Raw genomic sequence first — 24,070 nt, 5'->3', positions numbered from 1 at the left:
AACACCAAGGTAAGCTAAGGACTCAGGGTTTACTTCTTTCTCTCCTCATGCGTTTCTATCTGGTAATATAACATATGGACTATGTTAGTTAGGTTTCTTTTGATCACTTAAAGACATTACACATGTTCCTCGCTCTCTAAATGTAGGACAGCGTAGAAACCGACAACAAAAAAGGAGTAGAATGAAAGGAAATGTTCCCTAAGAAGTAAAAGAAATCCTTTCTAAATGTAAATAATTGTTAATCATGTGGTCAGAGCCACGTGAGTGTTGCCAGTTTCCCTGATTTGCATTTGTCAGAAGCGTGTGATCAGGTGGAGTGCCACCATGCCATCTAATCCAGAGGCAGTCTGGCTTTAAGACATGTGATACAGTCTTTACACTCAGCCAGGCTGTACGGGAACATTTGTTTCTTAGAGCTCGCTAAGGGGGGACTCAGTGAGAGCCGCTGCTCAGAGGCTGCCTCTCACTGGAAGGATGCAGACGGTGAAAGAAGAGATTCCACTACAGTTAATTAAGGAGCACTCTGCACGTGCCTGTAAAAGCGAAGGGGCAAATGAATTCAGTGTCAGTGGGAGCAGTGATATTTCAAAGGTGGAATTGAAAGAGCTTTAAATCTATTTCCTGACTCTGGCTTGACGGTCATTTCTGAATCACTGGACTGTTGCTATCAAAGTGTGGAGCAGGGAGGCAGAGTCAGTGGAGTTCCCTCCTCGAGCCAAATTCAGAGTTATTGGATGGGATCAACATGAGCAGCATTATGGATGGATTTATGTCATTCTGTTGAGATATTTACACTCTCTCTGTTGGGTTTCTCAGGTAAGATTTTATTCTTTCTACTCTGGGCAAGGAGGTATAGATTTTCCATGAAACTAGGAAATCATCAATTTACCATTTAAAAAAAAAAATTTTTGGTTTTAAATGCAGAATGTGAGATCTGCGCACATAAAGACTAACTGTACTCTGTGATATACTGCGTCTTTATTTTATCTCATTCCATGGAATGATTTTGTATTGATTATAACAAGAATGGTTGTTGGATTTGAGGTGTTTATTTAGCTTTTTTTTCTTAAATATTCTATTGCCACAATCACAATGGACTTTAAAGGATTTTGCATGAGTAGAATCTGGAGAATTTATGTCATTTATATCCATGAATGGACATCAATAGCACCAACCTATGTGCAATGCACTTTTTTTTTCATCCCTAACGTTTGATAAAAGTTTCTATACAGTTGAAAATGATCCAGTCTCATGTGGAAATCATATCTTAAATAATTCAAATGCAAATGTATTGCATAAATGTAATGAATAGCCTATGATATGTATTAATACATTTTTAAAAAGATGATTAATATTCTAATGCTTGTTGGCAGTTTGCTGTTGTGAAACAAAAAAACTGAAACAATTTCAGGGTTTAAACATTTTGTATTTTCTCCTTCATAGATTTCCTTCACAGCCACCCTTCTCCTATGACCAGGAGCATTCCTCGCTGTTCTATTTTTTTCTTTCTTTTTTTTCTGTCTTATCTAAACAGCATGGTGAAACATTACAAGGCTTTTGATTTCTATTACTGCTGTGTCACTGTCACATTATTCTGACAGATAGAGAAAAGCCTCAGCAGCCAGATGCTTGCAAAATCTTATCTTTCTGTAAGTTTGATTTTGGTTTTGAGGCAGGAGCACAGCTCAGGAGTTGAAGGGAGTCAGCCTGTCAGGGGAAATCTCTGCTGCATGGGAAAAACTCCCCAGGGATCACTCCACATTTGCAGCGTTGTGGCTCAGGGACAAGACAGGGCAAACTAGGAAGACGAAACAGTGAAGAAGTCATACTTATATAATCATGCTAATGATAAATTCTGATGACTAAAAGACTCCACTGAGGGCGTTAAGGCCAATTATAGAGTGAAGTGCTTCTACACAATGTCGAAATGTATTTGTTTGTGTGTATTTACATATTTTGTTCATGACTCCATAAGTCTGTTTTGTGTGTTCGTGTTTTTGTTGGATTTGTTCGTGTTGGAGGTCATAGGTTGAGAACATGATGTATTGACTCCACCTTTGGTGGTCTCTAGCAGATGTGTCCTGTCATGTCCTGGCTGCTCTGCCTGTGCCTCTGGGTCAGCGTGACTGCCATTCAGCTGTGTCAAGCCACTTTCTACGACACCATCCAACAGCATCATGGGACGAGGCCTGGACGAACCACCATCCACATGATTGGTGAGTCCCTCTGTGCTTTCTCTCCTGCTCTGTACGGATTTCTTAAAAGCATCAAACTGAGCAAAAAAAGTGTTGTCTTTTCAGTATGTGGTCTTCTTTTTTTTTTTTTTTTGACTGTAGCCTGCTGGGTTTGGTTGCTTATGTGTTTAATTAGACTGTCACAAGCGGGGAGAAAATAGCAACACTTCATTTTGCTCTAGGTTCATATTTCCATCTTGATTTTATTAAGTCATTACATTCATTATTATATTAGCAGTTCAGCTTAGACTAACAACCAATTATTTAGCAAGCTCATTGTACAATGGCTGTTTTTCATTAAGATTTGGCCTTGATGGCAAGTGAATATCTGTACTGAAGATCACACAGATAGACAATGAATGCTTTTGCACTTTCCTTCTTGAGCTATTACAGCTGATATTCATGCTACACTGCTCCCCCTCAATTTGATCTGTGCGATTGTGCTCCCTGTGAAATTGCACTGAATAGAATATGACCGAAACATTACGGTCGAACTTTTGTTTTCATCAGGCGGATGTGAGCCATGGTTATGGTAAATAATTATGATCTTGGGATTCAGCAGAGGAGAGGAAGCCGAACGCTGTCAGAACTTCAAAGGGAGAAGTCACTGCATGAGCGTGCAGGTCCTTGGTGTCTGTTATTTCCTCTATGCGCCGGTGCACCTCAAGCATATCAGCAAGAGGTCTTTTCAATACTCTCAATATTGTGAGTCAGAGGACTTCCTGTTCCAACACCTTCATTTCATTACTCACGTCTGCACATGTGTATTGGAGGAGAAAAAAAACATGCAAAAAAACAAAACAAAACAGAAAAGGACAGTCACAAATAGGATATCTTCTAGAAAGTGGTCTCATGTCAGCAAAAGGGAAATGGAATTAATATTTCAAATGTGCATTCAGGAACCTCTTTGGAGAAAACGAGTTCAAAGCGAAAAATCCAAATCCTTCAGGACCCTCTGCTACTAAAAGTGTAAATGCCATGTCATTCCATTTACCATAGTATGGCTAGTCCTCACTCCTGGATAAATGAGATGCCAGTTTTATGAGAGGAGGATGGGATGCCTGTCTGGATTGATTCTGACACTGGGACATTTGTTCTGTGCTGTGTGTTGTGCGCCTGTTGGATTGGTGGGAGGATTGGGGTTGACGGGTCATGAATTGGTGGCAAGAAGGCCATTGGTTGCAGACCACTGGGCCAATCATTAAAGGCAGCGAAATGCCACAAGTTCATGGTGACTTGTATTACCAGAGGAAATCGAGATTACAGAGGGTGAGAGATCAGTTTTGTCCTTGCCAATAGAAATTTAGATCTATGGGGAGATGTTGTTTAGGAAACCACAAGTCAATCACATGTAGTGACTTTGGGAACAGCTGAAATTTGACCTAATCTTCATAGCTTTGCAGCTCATACAAACTCTACATAAACTATTAGTTGTAAATAAAAACACCTGTTGTGTGAAAAGGTATACAAGAAAGGCAGATTACAGATTTATCAGCAGCATTGTGTTGATCAGTCCAAATGTGTTCTCAGTCATAAATTCTTTTGACAGCGTATACGAAACTGCTTCACTCATGCACCGACATATTGGCAGCTTTATTGCAAAGACTGTGTGTCCAGAAGTCCATTAGCTGGATGACCCTTTCGTAGACATTTGTGTATGCTCAGTGATTCGGACAAGGCAGCCTGCTTTTCACCCCACAGCTGTACTTACAGATTGGTGCCTGCCACTCTCTCAGATATGCTTAGGGCTGTTCTCTGCTCTCCCAGTACAGGCAGTGTTGTTCTCTGCGGTATGATTCATAAGGTGCTGTATTTATTTGGTGCAAAGAGCGTGAACGGTGCACAAAAGAGAACAGATTGTGTTTGTCATGCATCTGTAAAGTACCGGGCAGAGATGTTGCTTATGGGGTCGTGCTTTTCCCGACCTCTGAACATGTCCACAGGAAACCACAGAAGGAGAATTTTTCCTAGTTTAAAACATTGACTTGCTCCAGAAAAAATAAACTCCTACTTGCATCAATTTTAAAAACTAATACATCAAGTGAAAATATGAAAATATGCTTTGCAGGTGTGGCAAATTTCACTTTTTCGGTTCACATGCTGTATGATATTTGGTAAAGGTAGAAATATATTTTTCAGATCACCAAGAACAAAGGTGCATTGAATGTGTAGCACAGCAGTCTATTTCCAGTGGAAGAAATAGTGCCATCGGTGATGCAGTGCATGTGGAGGTGTTCGCAGAGTGTATGACAAAGAGTAGATAGCAGCCGCCTGAGCTGGCCTTGCTCCCTCATGAACTCACTCCCACCAACAGTTGGCTTTGCGGGGTCAAACTGTTCATAACTGAAAGGTCATCGATCCTGGAACACATTGCAGATAATGTCTTTCCACATGGCCGCTGTGAGATGTGAAGCTGCGAGTGTACGTGCATAACTAGATGAGATATGGAGAGAAGCAGAAATTAAAAGTAACTCACTTGTAAGTATCCAGTGTATATTATGATTTATTCAGACTTAAGTCATAAATACTTTACTCTGTTTGATATCCATTTCACTGTGTTCCTCTCCCCTCACACTGTTACCCACTATGATAGTCCTCTATAGTTATCCTCCTCCCCCCTCAGCCCTGCCAGTGCCTCTTAAGGATGTGCCTTTTTGGCATGGATGTAATTTCAATGTCAAGCAACTTTGATATCAGTTTTCTTCCAATATATGGAGTATCCCTACAATTTCATTTTTTTTTCCAGAGTGAAAATACCATTTTAATCCATCATGTCTCCTTTTCAGTGGCTTTAGTAAGAAGTAGTGGATCAGGAATTTCTTTTTCCCCCCACTATGCACTCCAACAAAAGAAACCACTCACTGGTAAAGCTCACAATGAAACAAACATGAAAAATGGATTTTCGGCTGTCACAAACAAAGGTTGTATCCTCTATGCACTGTTTTAGACACTGACAATTTAATAGCCTTATATAATGCATCCTGGAGGCACATTATTTTGACATACATCTTCCTCCACCCCTCCCCTAGACTTCCTCTCAACCATGCTCTCACTAGTGTCATTGCTGCTTCGCCGCAGTGCCAATGGGAAGTGGCGTGCAGCCTCAGCCCGGGGCCTCCTCACATCTGGAGCTCAGCAAATCCACTTTGTCCTGATGTTGTTACATATGTTGCTGTGAGGTCGAAAGACTACTGACCACTCTGTAAAACACCAGAAACTTCTTATTCTAGAGCCTTGAAAGTGGATTTATTTTCCTTTAATGGGTCTGTTGTAAGAGGAGGCACAGTTTGCACAGCCGGTGGTGTATCATACATTATACCAAGAACACACTTATTCGTGTCATTTCCTTAGTTAGCCCTGAAAGAAAAATATATTCTTAAGTAAATGAATCTCAGGACAATCAGTGCCCTAATTATTACTGTATGCTCACAGCTACAAATAGGTTTTACATATTTCAGTATTTCCCATTTATTTCCCTCTTTCAGCCTATGAATTATTCATAAGATAGAGCTCTTCTAAGCTTGTGGATATTTGTTTAAACAGCATGTTTAATTGAAGTCTTTCAGCCAATTCTGTACAGGGGCTATGGTTTGTGGTCACAATGCTTATATGCAAAATGAATTTCTGCGGCCCACAGCTTAATTAATTAGCCAGCTTTCTCTCTCCCATGCCTACACCAGCTGTTTTTTGTCTTAGCCAGAACGCCAAGCATTAATAAAAGGGGGTGTTAAAGGCAAACAAAATTCATGGTTCGATACATATTGTAGTGGTGGTGTCATTGCTGTTTTTTGGTCCAGTGAGGAAAATGAAAAACATTTCATTTCTTTTCAACCCTACACACTACACTGGATCCTTAGAGATTAACACAGACAAATTAGAGTAACTTTGCTTGTATACGTTTATTAATAGAGGTTGCTGAGAACTCTATTCTATGTACATATTCTATTGAACATGGTCAACAAAACACAAATTAGTCAGCACAGTAATCACAAATCAGTCACTGTCTCGTGGTCATTGCAACACTGTTGTGCTCACTGCCGGCTGCAGTCTGCCATTCTGCTGTCAAGCTCATGACCTCTGAGCTTGCACTGTCAAACTCATGCTCCAGTTTTGTTTCTGAAATATCTGACTGATCATTTTGCACAGAAATATATTCCTCATCATCACTTGCTTCAGGCATCTTCATTTTTAGATTTACTGTCATGTTGCTTTAACAGTAAAGCTCACACAGAGACACCTCATCTTTGTGTCTGGATTTATTCATAGCATCAGTGGCTCAAGATGAGAAAGACAAGAAAACAGAGCAAAAACTACTGTCCTACCTAAAGGTCCTATGAACTTTTTGAAAGAAAAACATTAGAGCAGGTGTACAGCAAGCTTGTGCACACCAGTTCTTTGAGCTAAATGCAGTGACAAACGATAACATGCTGATGCTCTGCAAGTATAATGTTTGTCACGTTCGTCTTAGTTTGCTAACATTTGTGAGCTAACCAGCTAACTGACAAGTCACAATGCTAAATGTTTATTGGTAAAGCTGGAGTTTGGAAGATGTAGCTGAACTGTATGTATTATACTAATAAGGCTGTAATTATTTGGATCACAGGGTGGTGTGAATTAAAACAACTGGTGCACTAAACCCAATCCAGACCAGCTCATGAGGATTACATTTACATTGTATTGCATTGTATCTAGGTGGCATCTACTGTTTAAGAGCTGCTGAGAATAGTGGGAGACATTTTGCCTCAGACCTGCACTGATCGTTTCTAACCACTTTGCCTCTGTCAAGTATAAGAAGCAGTGCATCCTCTTGGGATCATTAGCCAGGGTTTTAGTTTTTCTTTGTTTTGCTCGGTAATTAGCAGCAGTTTTCTAAATATGTTGTTGTGACAGCTGATATAGCTGAGGGATACTTGACCCTGAAATCCTGAGTCCTGATACAAGGCTTCAGTTTGCTTTAATCCAGAAATAGTCTGAGATGAGGCACAGCTATTACATTCATATTCAGCTATAGAATCCTTTTTTGTGTGCAAACAGGAAATCAAATAAATGCTTTTCCTCAAATTAAGCAATGATCAAAGAAGCTATCGAGATGCTGAGCGTTTATCTGATCTAAAAATGAATCACTGGCTTCTTAACAGAGCTTATGGATAATATAAATTTTTCATACTAATGAATGTATAATGATGATGTTCGCTGTAATTAGTATTAAACTTTCATTACTGTGAAATGTGCATCTCCATTAGACCAGGGGCAGGTTTAGAGACATTTGAATGGGGATCCAGACTTGGGGCACAGATTTGAAGAAGGGGAGGTACATTTGTAAAATGAGTAAAAATGTGTAATGACTCACATTTAAGGAGCTGGGTCTTGGCAATAATAAAGTGTGCATTATTAATAGTTACATTTTTAATTCAGTGTGATAAATGAATGCCAAACTAACAACTTTAATTATTCTAAAATGAAATTATAACAGTAAATATCTGATATTTGTAAATACCTGACAGCTATGGCAAATATGGGCCCTTATGCATGAGACAGGAGCCTCTCTCCCTCTCTTTGTGGTCCATTTGTCTTTTTGTGTTTTTTACTACTTTTGTGTCTCTTTGCTGTTGTTTCTTTGAGGTTGTTTCACGTCCCTCTGTATTCATTTGAGTGCCTTTCCAAATAGAAATGTTAATGTCACTTCAAACAGAAGCTCTGGTCCAGTGGGCTTGAGCCTGTAACCAGGAGGCTTATTCATGCCCCTCCAGGGACAGAGTGGGAATAAAATAATTTTGTAATGTTACAGTCTAATCGTTATTTACACAGTGATTCTGGAAGTTTGGGAATAAAAACTCTAAGAGAAACACTTTTCATACAGTCCACAACTACAGCAACAAAGCAGAAATGACTATATCAGTCACGTAATTACAGGTTAGCACAGAGAGTGAGAGTGCAGCAGTACAGCAGTAAATAAAGCACCAGACATAGCTTAACTTCAGTGGCTTTTTCTTCCATCACTGGATGTTTCTGTAATAAAACTCTCTAGATCTGAGCTGATGACACAGACTCTGAGTCCTTTAATTAGAGTATTAGAATTTCAGATTAAACCAGAGCAGAAAAAGCTATACAACATTATCCCGCTAAATAAACTCAGATGGCTTCCTGTTGTCTTCTGCCTACCGCTAATGCTGTAAAACTTAACTGGACTAACTCGGAGCTGTACTGTACTGTACTTTTTTTTTTTCTTTTTCTTTCTCTTTTTTTTTTTTTTTTATTTGTGTAAAACGAGTCAGCAACAGTCCACTGCTGGCTGTCTCAGTGTTTAAACGATGATAAAGGTACCAGCACGTAAATGGTAAACGGATGGTCGGAGCTGCAGGATTGAGCAGAACATGGTTTGCTGGAGAGGGAGACAGACACGAGGGAGATGACGGCCACATAGAACCAGAGTGGGTGGCACAGCCTGCTCCACTGGGTCGATCACAACAGCACAGCCACATCTATCTCTCTCCCTCTCTTGCTCTCTCTCTGTCTCTGTCTGATGTTTTATTTTTTCACAGTGGGCCACCAGCCCAATTTGCATACCTACCCATTGGGAAGAGTCCCGGTTCTCCCAACAGCTTTTCTGTCATTGTACCCCCCCCCCCCCCACCCTTCGGAATGGGTTTAGCCACCTCTCTGTCTCTCAGTGCTAGGAAAGTAAACACCACTTATCTGAGGCACTTTACATCAGCATAACTGGATTCTACACATTATTAGCTTTGGTTTGCCCCATTTGTAGTCAAACCCTTCAATGCCCTGAGTTACAGGATATCAGACCACAGTAATTCCCATCACAATGACAGCACTTCAAATTTCTCTTGATTAAAAACATCAAAAAAAAAAAAAAATAATCAGCCCAACCTCTTTCCTCTTTTGTCCCCTCTCCAGAGAATCAAAACAAGCCTTCACAATGGAAGGGACCACACCATCACCTCACTTCCCAGTAATTGCCGATGTCAGTGGTTGCACAGGGCTGTGTGGGTTCATGTGTGAGCACTGTTCCTCTTTAATTCAACATTTTCCCCATGAAACAAAAACTACTGGTGAATTAATGATGGCTTGTGTCCCCACTGTTTGTAAATATTATATCAGGGAGTTCAGACCTTCTTGTCTTGTGTGTACTGAGAATTATTCCAGCAAATATGCTCCCCGCCAAGGTAAAAGGCTACCCTGCTGTCAGGTTTTCCCCTCAGCCCGCATTATGTGGAAGTGCACAGATGTAACAAGTTTGTCACAGGCTGTTTTCTCCCTCTCTGGCTTTTTGTAGAGGATGTTCAAGGTGTGGCAGCCCTCAGGCTCTCCCTGCTCTTTCGACGATGAACACGGGTTTTGTCACTTCACTGTTGGCCATTTGTGTTGGGACTTAGCTGTGTTTTTGAGGATTTCATGACCCAGTTGTTCGACGCATTGTTTATTAAAATCTAGTTAGAACTGGGTCTGGAGACTTTGAGTTATTTCATATGTCTAGCACCCAGTCGTCCCCAAATGGTATCAGCGTGAAGAAAAACTGCTTCTATTAATTCATCCTGTCGATGAAAACGGGGACCTCATTTTCTCATTTTTGATTTTCTCAATGAAAGAAATACTTTTTGCAGAATGGGAATTGTGCTGGAGAGATCGTTTCATATGGCATTGCATTTGTGGTAGCCTATTTTAAATGCTTGGCAAGAATATGAAATTCATTATCATTACTTAGACCTCATTAAACTGAAAAGAAGAATCTCAACTTACTAATTGGTTCCAAGGGGGAGGGTAGTATGAGAATAAGCAAAGTAATTAATATTGGGTTTATCAGGCTCTATTGCAGATTTCAGGGCTTCTTTTCCTGCTCTAATATTTCCTTGTTGTGCCATAAGTCTTCTGGCATATTTACACTACAGATCCAATTACCTTTCCTGGGGGGCTGGAGTATGCACGTGTGAAAACAGAGGACAAAAGTGGAAAATACATTTATGTACATACAAAATATGTTGTATAAGGGCTGAAAATATTTCAATACACCAACCCATGTTCTATAGCTTCCTTAATTGCAGAATGATGTGATTAAAACGATCATGTGCTGTGGCGCTGTACTGAATAAGTAAAGAACCATCCCCTGCAATTACCCCCCTTATCAGCTTGCAGGTCTTGCATAATCATCGGTACCAACCCTTCAAAGTACATGTCATGCAACGTGAAAGGTCATTTAGCCTTTGTATTATGCATTATTGCGCAGTTTACATGTTGCAGGCACATTGTCTGGCTGGCAGTGAGGGGGCCAGCAGTCACACATCAGAGGCGAGCAGCTGCTCTCTAAAGGCTCTCTGACTTGACTCCATCTCTGTTTCCTTTTCTTCTTGCTGAATGTAAGGCTTTCATCAGAGCAGGCGATCTAAAAATATGAAATACCAGTTTTGGACATTTGCCAGTCTGGGAAAATGGCTAGATAGAAGGAGCAGTTTGACATTTAAAAATGAAGGACATTGCACTGACGGAAGCCGTATTTTTACATTGTAATTTTTCTGTTTGACCATTTTCAAAAAACTCAGAAGTGAACGTGTGCTTGGAGAGGATAATGCGTGTTGTTTATGTGTGTTTAATGGACGTGAAAGCTGCTGTGCGATTGCTGTTGTACAGTGCATTGCTGTCACGCTGAACAAGCCATGCATCTCCACCATAAAAACCAAATAACCACAGGCGTTTTTTTTGTGTGCGGGGCCTACTCAATGAAAGTCAGTATAGCATTGAATGCCCTTGATCAGGACCAGTCTTGCAGTGTCCTGGGCCTGGGTTGTGTGTGACAAGAGGCACGACAGGCTTTGAGCCTCACATGCAAATGAAAAACCCATTCCCTACTTACTCGCGGCTTCCTCCATGCAGTTTTCATGCATCTTAAAACAACACCAGCTCTGCTCTGCAAGTAGCATTTTTGCATTTCAATAAAGTATCACCCATCTTTGGCCCACTGCACAGGACCAATCTTACGGCCTCCTTGTGTGATACGCTGTCAAAACCGGCAGCTATATTTCATGAATTTCTACGCTTTTATTTGTCATGGACAGTGCTTTTTTCAGAGTAGAAATTGGTAGTTTTCTTTGCTTGTAAATTGTCTCTCCGGCAAGCACATGCACTCTCTCTTATAAACACACACAAGTGTAAACTTGGAGCACAGACATGCAATAAATCTAGTTTGTTGAGCGAAAAAAATGTCCTCATGTGTTGACACCTTTTATATCTGTGTCTTTCCGCGAGCACTGTTAATTCTCGAAACATTTCAAACTCTCAAGTTTACGTCGACACACAGTCCTCTGCATTTTCTCCAGCCATGAAACAAATTTGTCTCGCAGTTTATCGAGCAATATATCACTCACGTTCACCTCAGCATTTATGTCTAGAATAACAACAGTACTACAGGGACTTCAGATGTTTTCACAGACGCCAGGAAAAAAAAATAGTCACTCAATTTGACACCATGCAGTCACATATTTTGTGCCTCTCACTGTCTTCCATCTGCATTAATTTGACATTCTCTAATCTGGTGCTCCCATTTCCTGTCAGCAACAGAACTGCTGCAGCCTGCTGGTTTGGAAGTCTGCAGAGAGCATGCACAGAGAGAAAGTGGAGCCTATTATGGGTCACCTTGGATGCATTTCCCATTAAAGGGTGAGCATGCTGCTCTAAAACAGGGACTGCTGTGGTTTGGAGATCAGGGCATGCTGTCTCTTGTAAATGACTTTTACGCTTCAAAATAATTAACCACAGGTACGGACTCTGTGTTTGCAGTGACTTGCATGTGACTGGACTCTGAGGTGATAAGGAGTTGTCAGATGTCATACAGTTATCAAGATACATTGTCACGTGGCACTTGAATGTGTGTGTGAGTGTGCACCTTCAGTACAGGGTGTATACATAATGCTGCTGGCTGCCAATCACTGGAATACAAAGCCCCAGGAGGGAAAAAGGGTTACCTGCTAAATTGAGTCCCTTAGGCTTTCCATTTGGTTTGTACATGGAGTGTTACGGTGACTACTCTCAGTGCTTTCCTTTCAGTAATATACTGCATTCATTAAATCCACATATTGAACTTAGATTATTAGGTTTAACCCAAATGATAGATGGTGTTCAGAAACCCTCTATAAATTGCACATGTAGATTTTTTTCATGTACACTCTGTGCTGAACGCCTGGAACAGATGGAGGAGGAGTGTTGCCATTCAAAATGGTATACCCGCTATCAGCATCTCCAGAGACAACCACACAGTCGGGGCTCATTACAGTAGACAGCGAGTCATTGCATACTTATTGCACAGTGACATTTCTATTGAGACAGACTGACCATTTTCCTCTGTGCAAAGGCTGTTTCAACACGTTTGAAGAACCATTTACTGGTCCCACATGAACTCCGCTCACATTCATTAGGCAGTCAGAACCACAGCTCCACAGAAACTCAGAATCGGCGCTACACGTCCATGTCACGCATGATTTGACAGCATCTGCCTTCATCCGGGTTTGCTGTCCATAACTCATCGGATTTCGATGCAGTGTTGTTGGCTTCCAGCATGACGCATTGTGCCGGAGACTCAACGGCACTCGTGCTCCATCCAGCAGCTGAGACACTGCTGATGCCAGGTGTTGTTTTTTGTGAATATAATAGCATCACACTTAAGTGCGCTGACAAATTTCCATGTGGTAAACCTGAATGAAGTACATCCCTTTGCAAGAAGTTGTGGAGAGTGCCAGATTGTTTGTTAGGTTTCACAAAAGTCATTTTTCCTCTATTGAATTCATCCTACAGCATCTGGTAACACAGACGTAACAAAAGACAGGCCCGGCTCTTGGCATGGCCACAGGGGGTGGGCAGTGTCCCAACAACAAAATTTAAAAAATAACTGAAAAGTATATTTTTTGTCCTTGTCGATTTGACCAATCTTTAACATGCCACATTCAGATAATCAAAGTTTATCTATACCCGATTGATTGGTCTGGCCATATAAAAAGTGATACAGTGAGGAGAGCAGTGACTTCATTATCGTTTCACTTCATCTGTAGCTTGTATTCTGGTTACCAGCCCACTTTGCTCAAATTCAGTGACTTGACTCCAATGAGAACAGCGTGGTTTTACTTTTAGTTGAACCATAGGATTTGATCTGTAGATCTGCTAGATTTATTTAGCGACTTGCAAACTGCAGTTTTTGGGATTATTTATGTTGATATTTATGATAATCACTTTCTAGACGTAGCAGTTAGCTAGTTAGCTGCATGTCTGGTAGTGGTAGCTAACTTCAGGTTAAAAAAAAGGTTTTTTTCACTCACTGTACTTTGATGCTTTGATTCCTCTCTCTCTCTCTCTCTCTCTCTTCCTCTGTCACCATGCACCATTTTGTAGTTGTGAACCTTGCAACACTGCTGTTGTGGGGCTGCAGTCAACAGAGGCAGGCTCCATGGTGTCCTCTCATGGTAGCTACTACTCCTCCGCTCGACCCAACATGCAGTGCACCCCCAGTTTTAAAATTGAAAAAAATTGAATAAAATATGACCAAGACAGACACAGATGATGGAGAACTTAAATGAGCTTCTTTCTATATTCCCACAAGGGACAAAATTATTTACTCATCTTGAAAAAACACAACTGGACATCATTCAGCGATCAATCATTTAATGTGATTTTGTCATCTGTTGGACAGAAGTGTCAGACAGCTGGCACCAGAGTGTCCTACTACATAAAATGTGATGACTTGCATTAAGATATGTTATACATTTTTTACATTGAAAGAGACTCTCACAGCAAAATGTTTGTTTTATTCTTTTTCTTAGGATTACATTCCTCCTCCAACTCAGCGTTTACAATTCAAATATTTCAGTAAGCCTTTGATATCATAATTCATGATCCTCATCAGCAGATGGAGAGTGCCCAGTTGTAAAAAGAAATGAAAAAAATACTTTGAACAGTGCAATACAAGTAATAGTACAACAATGTAAAAATAGTAACAGTAGTAATAGTAACACTAACAGAATGGGACATTTCATGTTACTCTGGCAATAATTAGGTCCCAAAATCCTTATTTCCAGAAAACAAGTGAATAAATCTGTTGCAATAAGATTTCAGTTTTCCACACAGTTTTTAATTCAAATGAACCTGTCTACAGAACCAGCTGTGTCTTGAAACAAGTATAACACATGTTTCTGCACTACAATTATAAAAAATGAAACTCCGTTTTAGAAAATACTTGAAGCAAATTGGTCTGCATGACAGTAAAATAAAGGGGCTAGGACTCAGTTAAAGACCAAAATGACTTGAAGAAAAGGAGATTTTTTTTTTTTTTTTTTGCTGGGAACAAATGCATCATTATTTTAAGGGTTATAATACAGCGGGGCTGAAAAGACTGAGACCACTCTCCCTTGAATGTAAAAGTGGTCTCAGACTTCTGAACCCATTGTATGTTTTATGTGTAAAAGTAACCGGTACCTGTCTGTTAAATACATGTAGTGGCGTTAAAAGTACAATATTCTCCTGTGAAAGGAAGTGTGGTAGTGTGGTATTAAGAACCAGAGAGGGAAAGACTCAGGTACAAATGTCCCATTGATTTTACAAATTAAGATTATCTGTCACTGTCTGTGAAAACAGTATAATATCTGTGTTGAGCTGGGGGATGAGGGTTGAAAGGAGTTTGCATTTTTAAGGCACAGGGCTAGTAAATGCTGCTTACAAATTGCATTATAGGAAATGTAGGATCCAGGGTTTTTGTGCTATTTGACCACAGAAGTCACCATATCTCAGCCTCTGTTGCAAAGATTTTAACCAGTATCTTGTGTGCACAACTTTTTGTAGGTGAAATACTAAATAACTGCAGTATAGTAAATGCACTTTGTTTCTTTCGACCACTGTGTAAATGTAAACATTTCTGCACATATACAAAAACTAATTATTTATGTTCTCAACTATATCTTGAATAAACTTGAACTTGTTATGCTTAACTTGGTTAAATATCAAAGCAGCACTCATGTCAAATTCATAATAATTCCTAAAAATGGGACGTGGCATCTGTAGCTCTGGAATTAGTCAAGGCCAAAGACAATTGCAGGCAAGACCGGAGAAATTTGGCCCGTGGACCATAACACTGAATAGGCCTACAGCAGATGTTCATTGTTCTCAGGGATGATTTGTTTTTTCCCAAAGCCAGAATAGTCCAACAAAAGAAATCTTAGCACGGGAAAACTAGATCGACACAAGAAACCAAACAACACTAGGTGCAAATCATCCCGGAATACACAACACAACCACCATCTCATAAAGCACAAAGCTGTGCCTTTCCACCTCTTCCAGACCTTAAAAATGAGCCGCACCTTGTGGGGAGGTCACCTCGTCTCTTGACAACCTCCAGGTTTCCAGGCTCAGGGTAATGAAGAGGCAGGAACACAGAGCGTGGCAACAAAAACAAGGCAGTTCCAGTTGAGACCCTCTGCTTCTGTGTGACCTCTGACCCGACAAGTGACAATTTCTGTGCAACCCTTGTTCCCTGTCAGTCAAAATCTTGCTTTGGAGACAACACAAGCACACACACATAACGCTCACACCCCTGAAGCTGCTTGTTATTTGGCAGGCTGACTTTGTTCATAGTCACTGATAATAGGGGGAAATGGAAATACAGAAAACAATTATACCCTTGCTTGGCTCCAGTTCTCACCTGATGAGAGCGTTCATCTCCAGCTAGGGTATTCTCCATTTCCCTCTGAAATATTTATAATGCATAGATGGGGTCTCGGAGCATGCAGCGTGTTGTAGTCGCAGGCTGAAACCACGGGTGAAGTTGAAGAGCGCTCGTCAGTGTTGCGTAGCTTTTGTTTAAAAGTATCCAGTACACCTGCCAGCTGGAAATACCACGCTGATTTGCATTTTTATTTGATTTTAATATGTTCTTTGGAGGTGATGATTTCCAAATATAGACTATCCCGATTCTTTGCTCTGTTTGCAAGCAACAAGCAGTGCAAGTTAATTCTGTTGAGTAGTGTGTTTTTAATAGATCAAAGAGGAAATCTGGGGCTGTCTTATGCAATTAAGGAGATGCATTAAGAAGAACAAACCTCCGTGGGCTGTTGTTTTCAAATGATGCCCCACTGCTTCCACTGGTACATCACGATTAACGTTGTGCAGACATGCCCTTTTGTTGAGTGCATCAGACAGCAGGCAACATTCTCCCAGACCGGCTACAAGATCTGGATATTTTTCAGTTAAACCAAAGGCTGTTAATGTTTTCTGAAATATAGAGCCAGGAGTCATGATAACCCCAAGAAGCTCGGCAGACTTGGCAAGAAGCAGGAAAGGCTTCCCCGACTCTACCCTCCCCCTTTTTTCCAATTTCACTATTAATTTTGTTTTCATCCAATCAACACCTTCTTCCAAAGTTGACACTCGTTCTGTTGATTCATACATACCCCACCTTGAGCAGATTTACAACCTGGCACTGCACATACACTTGATATCTGTGTGCTGAAGAAACACTGCATCCTGAATGAAGCACAGTCAAGTTTATCACAGTCTCTTTCTGAAGTCTCTTGTGGGTTTCATGCATGTAAGAGAAGATGATGATCATGTTTAATCCAGTGCAGTAGAAGTTGAAGAATCAAGTGTGAGACATGCCTAGTGATCCACTTCTATCCAGCGGGTCATGTGGGGCTGGTTAATCCCCACAGGGGCTCACATGATGGCTCAATTATATCCAGAAACTGACACATAACTTTCTCTCTTCTTTGAATTTAAGCTACTTTATGGCTTAGCTTGGCTTTGGGCTGAACAAATACTGTATTCCTGTAACACGGCTGTATATACAATTGCAAACCAGTTTTTGGCAATTCTGAAAATAACTGTCCTTACTGTTGCAATCCCAAATGACCTGTTGACATTTGCAAAGCTGTGTGATAACACAGTATTTTAGCCCCTATTAAGACTTCAATGGCAGTAGTTCACACTTTATAAATGGTTTGTAATTAACTTCAATGTAGTTGTACACAAATACAAGTATGCTTTATAGTGATTACAATTTTAGAGCTGAAACAATATGTGGATTAGTTGATTAATCAGCTGACAGGAAATTAATTGGTGACTATTTTGATAACTAATTAATCAGTTTAGTCATTTTTCAAGTAAAGATGCAAAAGATTAGCTGTTTCCAGTTTCTCAAATGTTTCTCTGAGAGAGTAAACTGATTCGCCTTGGATTTTGGACTGTTGGTTGAATAAAACAAGATATTTATACTGGGTACTTTACATAACCTTAGGCTATGGGAAATCATAATGGGTGTTGTTGCTATTGTCTAACAATTGATAATTGGTACTGAAAATGATTGTTAGTTGCCGCTTTGAACAATTCTATGTCCTCCTGGGAAGCATCTGTCAATAAACAATTAATCAATGATCAAAAATATAGTTCTGACATGGCTGATAATTAAATGTATGCAAATGCATATAAATGTACTTAACCATTTCTTGGAGGCTGTTATAAAGCAATTATTACCTATTTATACACATGTATAACTCTCTTAGGCAGGTTTAAAACAGAGAAAACTTGCAGTGATCTTATATTATGTTTTCAGACATTAATTGTCTGTTTCTTTACCAGAAATGGATGCTTCACAGAATTAGTTATGAACGAGGGATCATAGTTACTGGCAAATAAAAATCTTTGTGTCTGGATAAAACTATGTTATTGTGTGTTATTAATTGTTTACATGCTTCTTATAAATGCTAATGATGGGATGTTAGAATAAGGGCCATTTAATTGTCACCACTTGGCTTTTATATTGTTTGAATTATGTGTTTGGTTTTGTTTAGTACGATGATTCGATGCTGTTTGCTGCTGTAGCTGCAGCAGGTTTTCTCTTAAGGCAGTGTGCACAGCTGTGTTTTTGCTCTAAGAAACTGCTCTGCATTAGGAGGGCCTCGCGAACCGAAATATTCAAATGTAGTTAAAGCGATATATGCAAATGTAGCCATGACACATTTCACAAACCCACAGCTCATTGTCAAACATTACTTCAAATCACTTTGCTGGCAATATACCAGATACTTTTTCCCCCTCTCTCTGCTCTTTTTCTCTACAACCTCCTTGATCTTGTGTCATGCTGACGGGTGTAATTGTCAGACAGTCCTTTTCCTGCACAACTCTCATATGTGGAGAGTCTGAGCGCAGTGGGTGGAAGAGGCCAGCGGCTGAGGTGGGTCAAGTCCGCTCGGTCCAGTCCTCTCATCCTTCAGGGCACAGCCAGTAGTTTGGTGATAATTGCATGGTCGAGCCGGCGTTCATATTCATGATAACCCTGAAGCAGGCCTCTCTTGCTAATAGATTATCAGTCTTTTTTTTTTTTCTTCCAGCTCTCACACATCTCTTCATCATCATTTCAGATTCAACAAACTGCAGGGGCCTACTTCGCAAAGTGAGAGTGTAAAGCACGGGAATAAAATTATTCATGTTTACAGCAAACTTGTGTGAGGTTTTAGTGTTATTTTGCTGCATGGAATAAACTTGTGAAAACAAAGAATTTATGAATATGGAGATTGTGGATTAAGCACAAGATACATGATGTGATGTATTCAATATTATGAGCAGAATTATGGATATGACAGTGATGGAAGACGTATTCAAATTTTTTAAAACAATGTCAGTAAAATATATTTAAAGTATCAAAGGAAAAATATTAATTAAGCAGTAAAATGTGCCCTGTGACTGATATATTATTATATATGCCATTATTAGATTGTAAATACTGCTGTTCAACAACATTTTACTGTGATAGCTGATTGCCATGGAGCTAGTTTTAATTTTATACACAGTTTGGGAGTTTAGTCTACAGGTTCCCAACCTTTTGTTGTCAGGCCTCGCCAAAGGGTCAAAAGATAAATGTGAACGTGAAACATCACAAGATGATTAATTGGAAAGCTCTGCTACACCAAATGGTTTTCATTTCTTAGACTTTCCTCTAATCTTTGGCTTTTGTGACATAGTAGATCATTTGAAAAGAACTGAATAACAGTAATGTAACAGAAATATAAAGGAAACCATGTGAGACGCGTGAGAGAGGAAATAAATGTCTCTTTGGTGCTAACAGGTCGTGGACATCTGAAACTTGACACCAACTAGACACTGATTTTTAATGAGGCATTATGAGACATCTTCTTTTTTTTCTCAATTACTCATTTAGACTATTAAAAAATCTGAAGATTTAGTTAGTTAGTCAGAAACCAAGATGACATCTTAAAAAGTCTGGTCTTGTCTGACCCCCAGTCTAAAACTAAAAGATATTCAGTTTCTAATGATGTAGAGCAAAGAAAAGCAGAAAATCCTCACACTGGAGACACTGGATATGAGAATATTAAGAATGCTTACTTACTTAAACAAATAATATATAATAATAGTCATAATAGCTGTTGATTGTGATTGATTTTCTAACAATTGACTAATTGAAACATAAAATGGCATGAAATATAAATAGTCAAATAAAGTACAATACCTGAGTAAATGTAATTTCTTACTTCTGGTCTATGTTAATCCACAAATGTCCACAAAATGAGGTGTTCAGAGAGCAAAATGTGGCTGTGTTTGATCATCCCTGAGATGCTGACTTTATGTAGTTTGTTGTCTCTGTTTTGTTTTGTTTTTTCTCCTTATCAGAGGGAGGCACATGTGAAGTAATTGCTGCTCACAGATGCTGTAATAAGAATCGTATTGAGGAGCGGTCACAGACGGTCAAGTGTTCTTGTCTGCCAGGGAAGGTGGCTGGAACCACCAGAAACAGACCTTCATGTGTTGATGGTGAGTAATAAAACAGATAAAGAAAAAAATAGAATATCAGGTTTTACTACAGTCCTGTCCTGAGTTTGCATGGGGAAAAATATTTGTTTTGAATGTGCTTGCCTTGCAGGAAAAGATTGATTTCCATTTTTATTCAAGTAAACATGTACTCTATTATACAAAACTGTTACATTTTGTAAAGATACGGAGATTTGTTCAAATAAAAGCCCAAGTCACTCATGCAATGCCTTGTCCCAGATAAGATGAACATTACCTGGGATAATGTCACATTCAAATTCTGTTGCTGACAGGCGACAGAAGGTATCTGCAGGGCTAAGCTGTACTCCAACAGTAGATAGCCAAATACAACTGCTGAATGTAGCACACCTCAGGGAAGAGTCAATAACATAATGCAAAGAGATGCAGAGGGAATGGCTGCTGATTATATAGCTGCCTTGTAGATATTTTATAATGGTTTCATAGATGCTTCGGCAAATGTCTGTGACGCAGGCACAGTTCCTAGTAAGAAATGGATTTGGCGCTCAGGGTCTGACACAACTAAAACACATATTGGCTTTAGGAAAACCTCTCACCTGCAGCTTTTATCTTAAATCCTTTTGCAAATATTACTGCAATCCCTGAGCGGACTGGGGGAATTTGAGGTCTCTCAATGTCAGCTCTGACAGATTCTGTTCCTCTGTCACACATTACAAACCATTTACTGTCTACTTACCCTGTATTTAAGGCAATTTTCTCTCCTGACGGCAGAAATGTGGCGTGCATTAAAGTCAAGTCACAGTCACACCCACCAATCCCCTCACTCAATGAAAAGAATCAGTTCAGCCCTCTGCATTCATGTATAACTGCCTCTAATAAAGAAACTGCATTGTAATAACCAACAGTTTTGCACTGAAATAAGTGAGCAGAAGCATATGCATGTGACACATACAGCCAAGTTACTTACCTTTAATATGACACATTTGATAATTAGGATTAGCAAACCCCCACCTAATGGCCACCTATCTGTACACTGCTGCATTGTGCTATCTGGTTTTGCACTCTGTTAGGGTGAAAGGTACCTGCATCACCATTCCTCTTGTCTTTGTTGCCTGTAGCATCCATAGTAATTGGGAAGTGGTGGTGCGAGATGGAGCCTTGCCTGGAGGGGGAGGAATGCAAGACGCTCCCTGACAACTCAGGCTGGATGTGCTACGCCGGCAACAAAATCAAAACCACAAGGGTAAGATAACCTCTCTTGACCGCGGGAAACGAGATGCTATAGCAGAACAGTGGGATAGAAGTGTACGGCACTACGGCACTAGCAGTGGCATCAGCAAACAGCATAGTTACAGAGGTTGAATTTCATGGCAAATTGACTTGTTGATAACACAGCCTAACCCCTTAATTTCCCTGTTCTTTTTCTTGTCAGAACACTCAGCCATACACAACATCAACATATTAACACTTTGCAGAAAGGACACAACGGAACACCTCTGGTGCAAGGATTAATTTGCAGGTCAGCCTCATATTTTTTTATACTGGGGCACTGGTATATTAATTAATTTCTCTGAACCGTCTTAATTGCTAAGCTTTGTAAACTGCAAAACATATGATTTGTATTCATCTCTGTGACATTTACAGAGATCTAAATACGTCTTTCCTTCTCGTTTCAGCACTGTCACAGGACCAATTACCACAGAGACAATGAACCTATTGTTGCTTTAAGAAATGTGAACACTTCTCCGATTAAAGTGTAAAAAAGATGTAGAATACATAAAGCACATCCTGCTCAAGGCTTCTGAAAATACTGATGCTCCAAGCTGCCTGCGGGGAACTTCATCATAACCTTGTAATGAATAAGTTTTCATCATTTCTTTCTAACTTAGAGATGGAACATGAATGCCTGCATTTGGATTAATATCTGGATAGCATCTGATGTCCCTCCTCAGACATCACTGAGACAGATGTCGTCTAGGAGGCACCAGACAGGAGAGGAATACATCAAAAGACATGGGATGAGCAAGACCAGTAGTTGACAGCCCTCAGGATTTTATTTTCTCTTTTTAATATTCTAAGAGGAAAAATATTGTACATAAATTGTTCGTCATTTCTTGTGTACATGAACTTTATTTATGGTGGTGGTGAATATCGATCATTCGAGTCCCTGAATGCTGTCTTGATCTTCCCTCCTCTTACCCACAGCCAAAGTTTTGACAAGTTCAAGGATGTGACATGACAATAAAACAGATGCATTGTGAGGGAGATGTTTTACGAGTACAGCTCGTGTGTCTTGATACTGTACATTTTACCACTTGTTTGTACGGTACTAGTATGCCTTTGATCACCTCTTTACCAGTCAAACTTGGTAACGTGTCAGCTCCCCTGAAACTGATCGATTCACCAAAAATGTGATACCAGTAGGTTGTTTTCAATACTTGAAATGCCTTATTTGTGTCAAATCATTCAGATGATGATATTGTACATATGAAGCCATCTATTGATATGTGCTGAAATTCCATTAAAGTAATTGTTCCTGTAACTAATGTGAGTGCCACTCTGTCATAGTAATCATAGATCTGTAAAAGATCTTGGCATCTTGTTCGCTTACTCTCTGAGAGTTAGATGAAAAGATTGACACCACTTTCATGTCTGTACGGTAAAAACAAAGCTGGGGCCAGCCACATTTAGCTTAGCCTAACAACCAGAAGCCAGGAGAAAACAGCTAAGCCTGGCTCTGATAAAATCCGCCTACCAGTACCTCGAACTAACATGTTCCATCTAATTTGTTTGAACTGCCAAAAACTGAAGTGGAAAAATGGGAAGTTAAAAGGGGTTACGCCCTAGAGTGTTTCTTGGCCAGAGGTAGTCACTTCCTGGAGTCACTGCTCCTCCCTGCCCCCAAAAAACAGATATAACATGTCAAATCATGAGCTTTAGCAGTGCTGGTAGGTGGATTTTCTTACTTTTGGACAGTCCGGCTGTTTAGCTCTTTTTCCAGTCTCTATGCTAACCCTCTCCTATAGCTTCATATTTGACAGACTATGAGAGTGATATCAATCATTCCCTCTAACTTTCAGCAAGAAAGCACATAGGTGTATTTCTGAAAATGTCAAGCTATCCCTTTAATCAAAATTAGCTCATCTGAAAGTATCTCAGTCGCCTCCTTCAGACTCTTAAAGCCCAACACTCGAGTTATTTACTGCAGCTCTACTCTTGCTCTCTGTACACGCAGGTATACAAGACTGATTTCACACATAGATGAATGGGTAGCAGGACTCGCTCCTGTATTTACAACACTTTGATGCAGTATCGCACTGGGATACTGGCCATTGCTTTCACAGCCTCTACCCCTCAGGATTTATTCCAGGAGGAACTCTGGGTGACTGTTGGCACTGTGCAGGGTGTCATCCATCTTCTAGAAAAATGAAAGTTTTTCCTGCACCTTCCACGTGTTTCTTTTTTTTTTTTACACCATCCACTTACACTCAGATTTGTTTCCAAGCTTGTTTGTTCCATCAAATGCAACAGTTCGCTCATTTATGATATAAACTGTAACTTCCATTTTTTAAAATTTCCTCTCATGTATTTTTTTTATATTGGCTGCTTTTAATCTTTAAAAGAATTTTGTCTCAGCATCTGACCAGTTTGAACCATGATCTGCCACTTTCAACACAGTTTGGAGCAGAAATAGAGAGCTTCTGTTTCAGTAGCCTCTTACACAGTTGATTTATGCACAGAGGTTTCTTTTATCAGTTTCTTTGATACGACATGATCCTGGAAATCTACCAGGGCTGGACAGGGACATAAAAGCAGCCCTGGAGTTTGACTCAGGGCCACAGCCCAACATAGCCAGACGCAATGTGAGCCTTAGTAAAGTTGTCTCAATTCCCTTATTTCCCTTATAACTGAACAACATAAGCCAATATATCATTGTACTAGTATCACATATGTAGAAGTCTCACAAATACAAATGATGTCAGATGTAAGTTTCATATGAAATATATTTATTTCTACATTTCTAATTGAACAATACTCATTCTGCTGGTATG

The 24,070-nt window shown here is 39.9% G+C and overlaps 1 protein-coding gene across 2 annotated transcripts; it reads left to right on the top strand.

The window, feature by feature from the left end:
- The first annotated feature begins 346 nt into the window (after positions 1–346).
- Positions 347–22,560, top strand: LOC139619944 (chemokine-like protein TAFA-1). Of its 2 annotated transcripts, none has more exons than XM_071475009.1 (6): positions 347–816; positions 2,075–2,216; positions 19,902–20,042; positions 21,137–21,261; positions 21,451–21,537; positions 21,695–22,560. In XM_071475009.1, the coding sequence occupies exons 2-5, from the start codon at positions 2,075–2,077 to the stop codon at positions 21,481–21,483; spliced, it is 441 nt and encodes a 146-aa protein (XP_071331110.1). In that variant the 5' UTR covers positions 347–816; the 3' UTR covers positions 21,484–21,537; positions 21,695–22,560. The 2 variants fall into 2 exon arrangements, with proteins under 2 accessions (XP_071331110.1, XP_071331109.1); XM_071475008.1 differs by having other exon boundaries at positions 706–816; positions 2,072–2,216; positions 21,695–21,825.
- The last annotated feature ends 1,510 nt before the right edge of the window (positions 22,561–24,070 follow it).

Source organism: Trachinotus anak, unplaced genomic scaffold (genome assembly GCF_046630095.1).
Source record: "Trachinotus anak isolate AG129_WGS33_773 ecotype Australia unplaced genomic scaffold, CSIRO_AGI_Tana_v1 ptg000004l, whole genome shotgun sequence".
Taxonomy (NCBI): Eukaryota; Metazoa; Chordata; class Actinopteri; order Carangiformes; family Carangidae; genus Trachinotus; species Trachinotus anak.
This window is presented reverse-complemented; position numbering and strand designations above follow the sequence as displayed.

Excerpts from the sequence above, each read along its gene's own strand:
- LOC139619944 (XM_071475009.1), top strand. The coding sequence starts at position 2,075 with ATGTGTCCTGTCATGTCCTGGCTGCTCTGCCTGTGCCTCTGGGTCAGC. Across the intron at positions 20,043-21,136 it reads CAGACCTTCATGTGTTGATG|CATCCATAGTAATTGGGAAG; the intron begins GTGAGTAATAAA and ends TGTTGCCTGTAG. Across the intron at positions 21,262-21,450 it reads ACAAAATCAAAACCACAAGG|AACACTCAGCCATACACAAC; the intron begins GTAAGATAACCT and ends TTTTCTTGTCAG.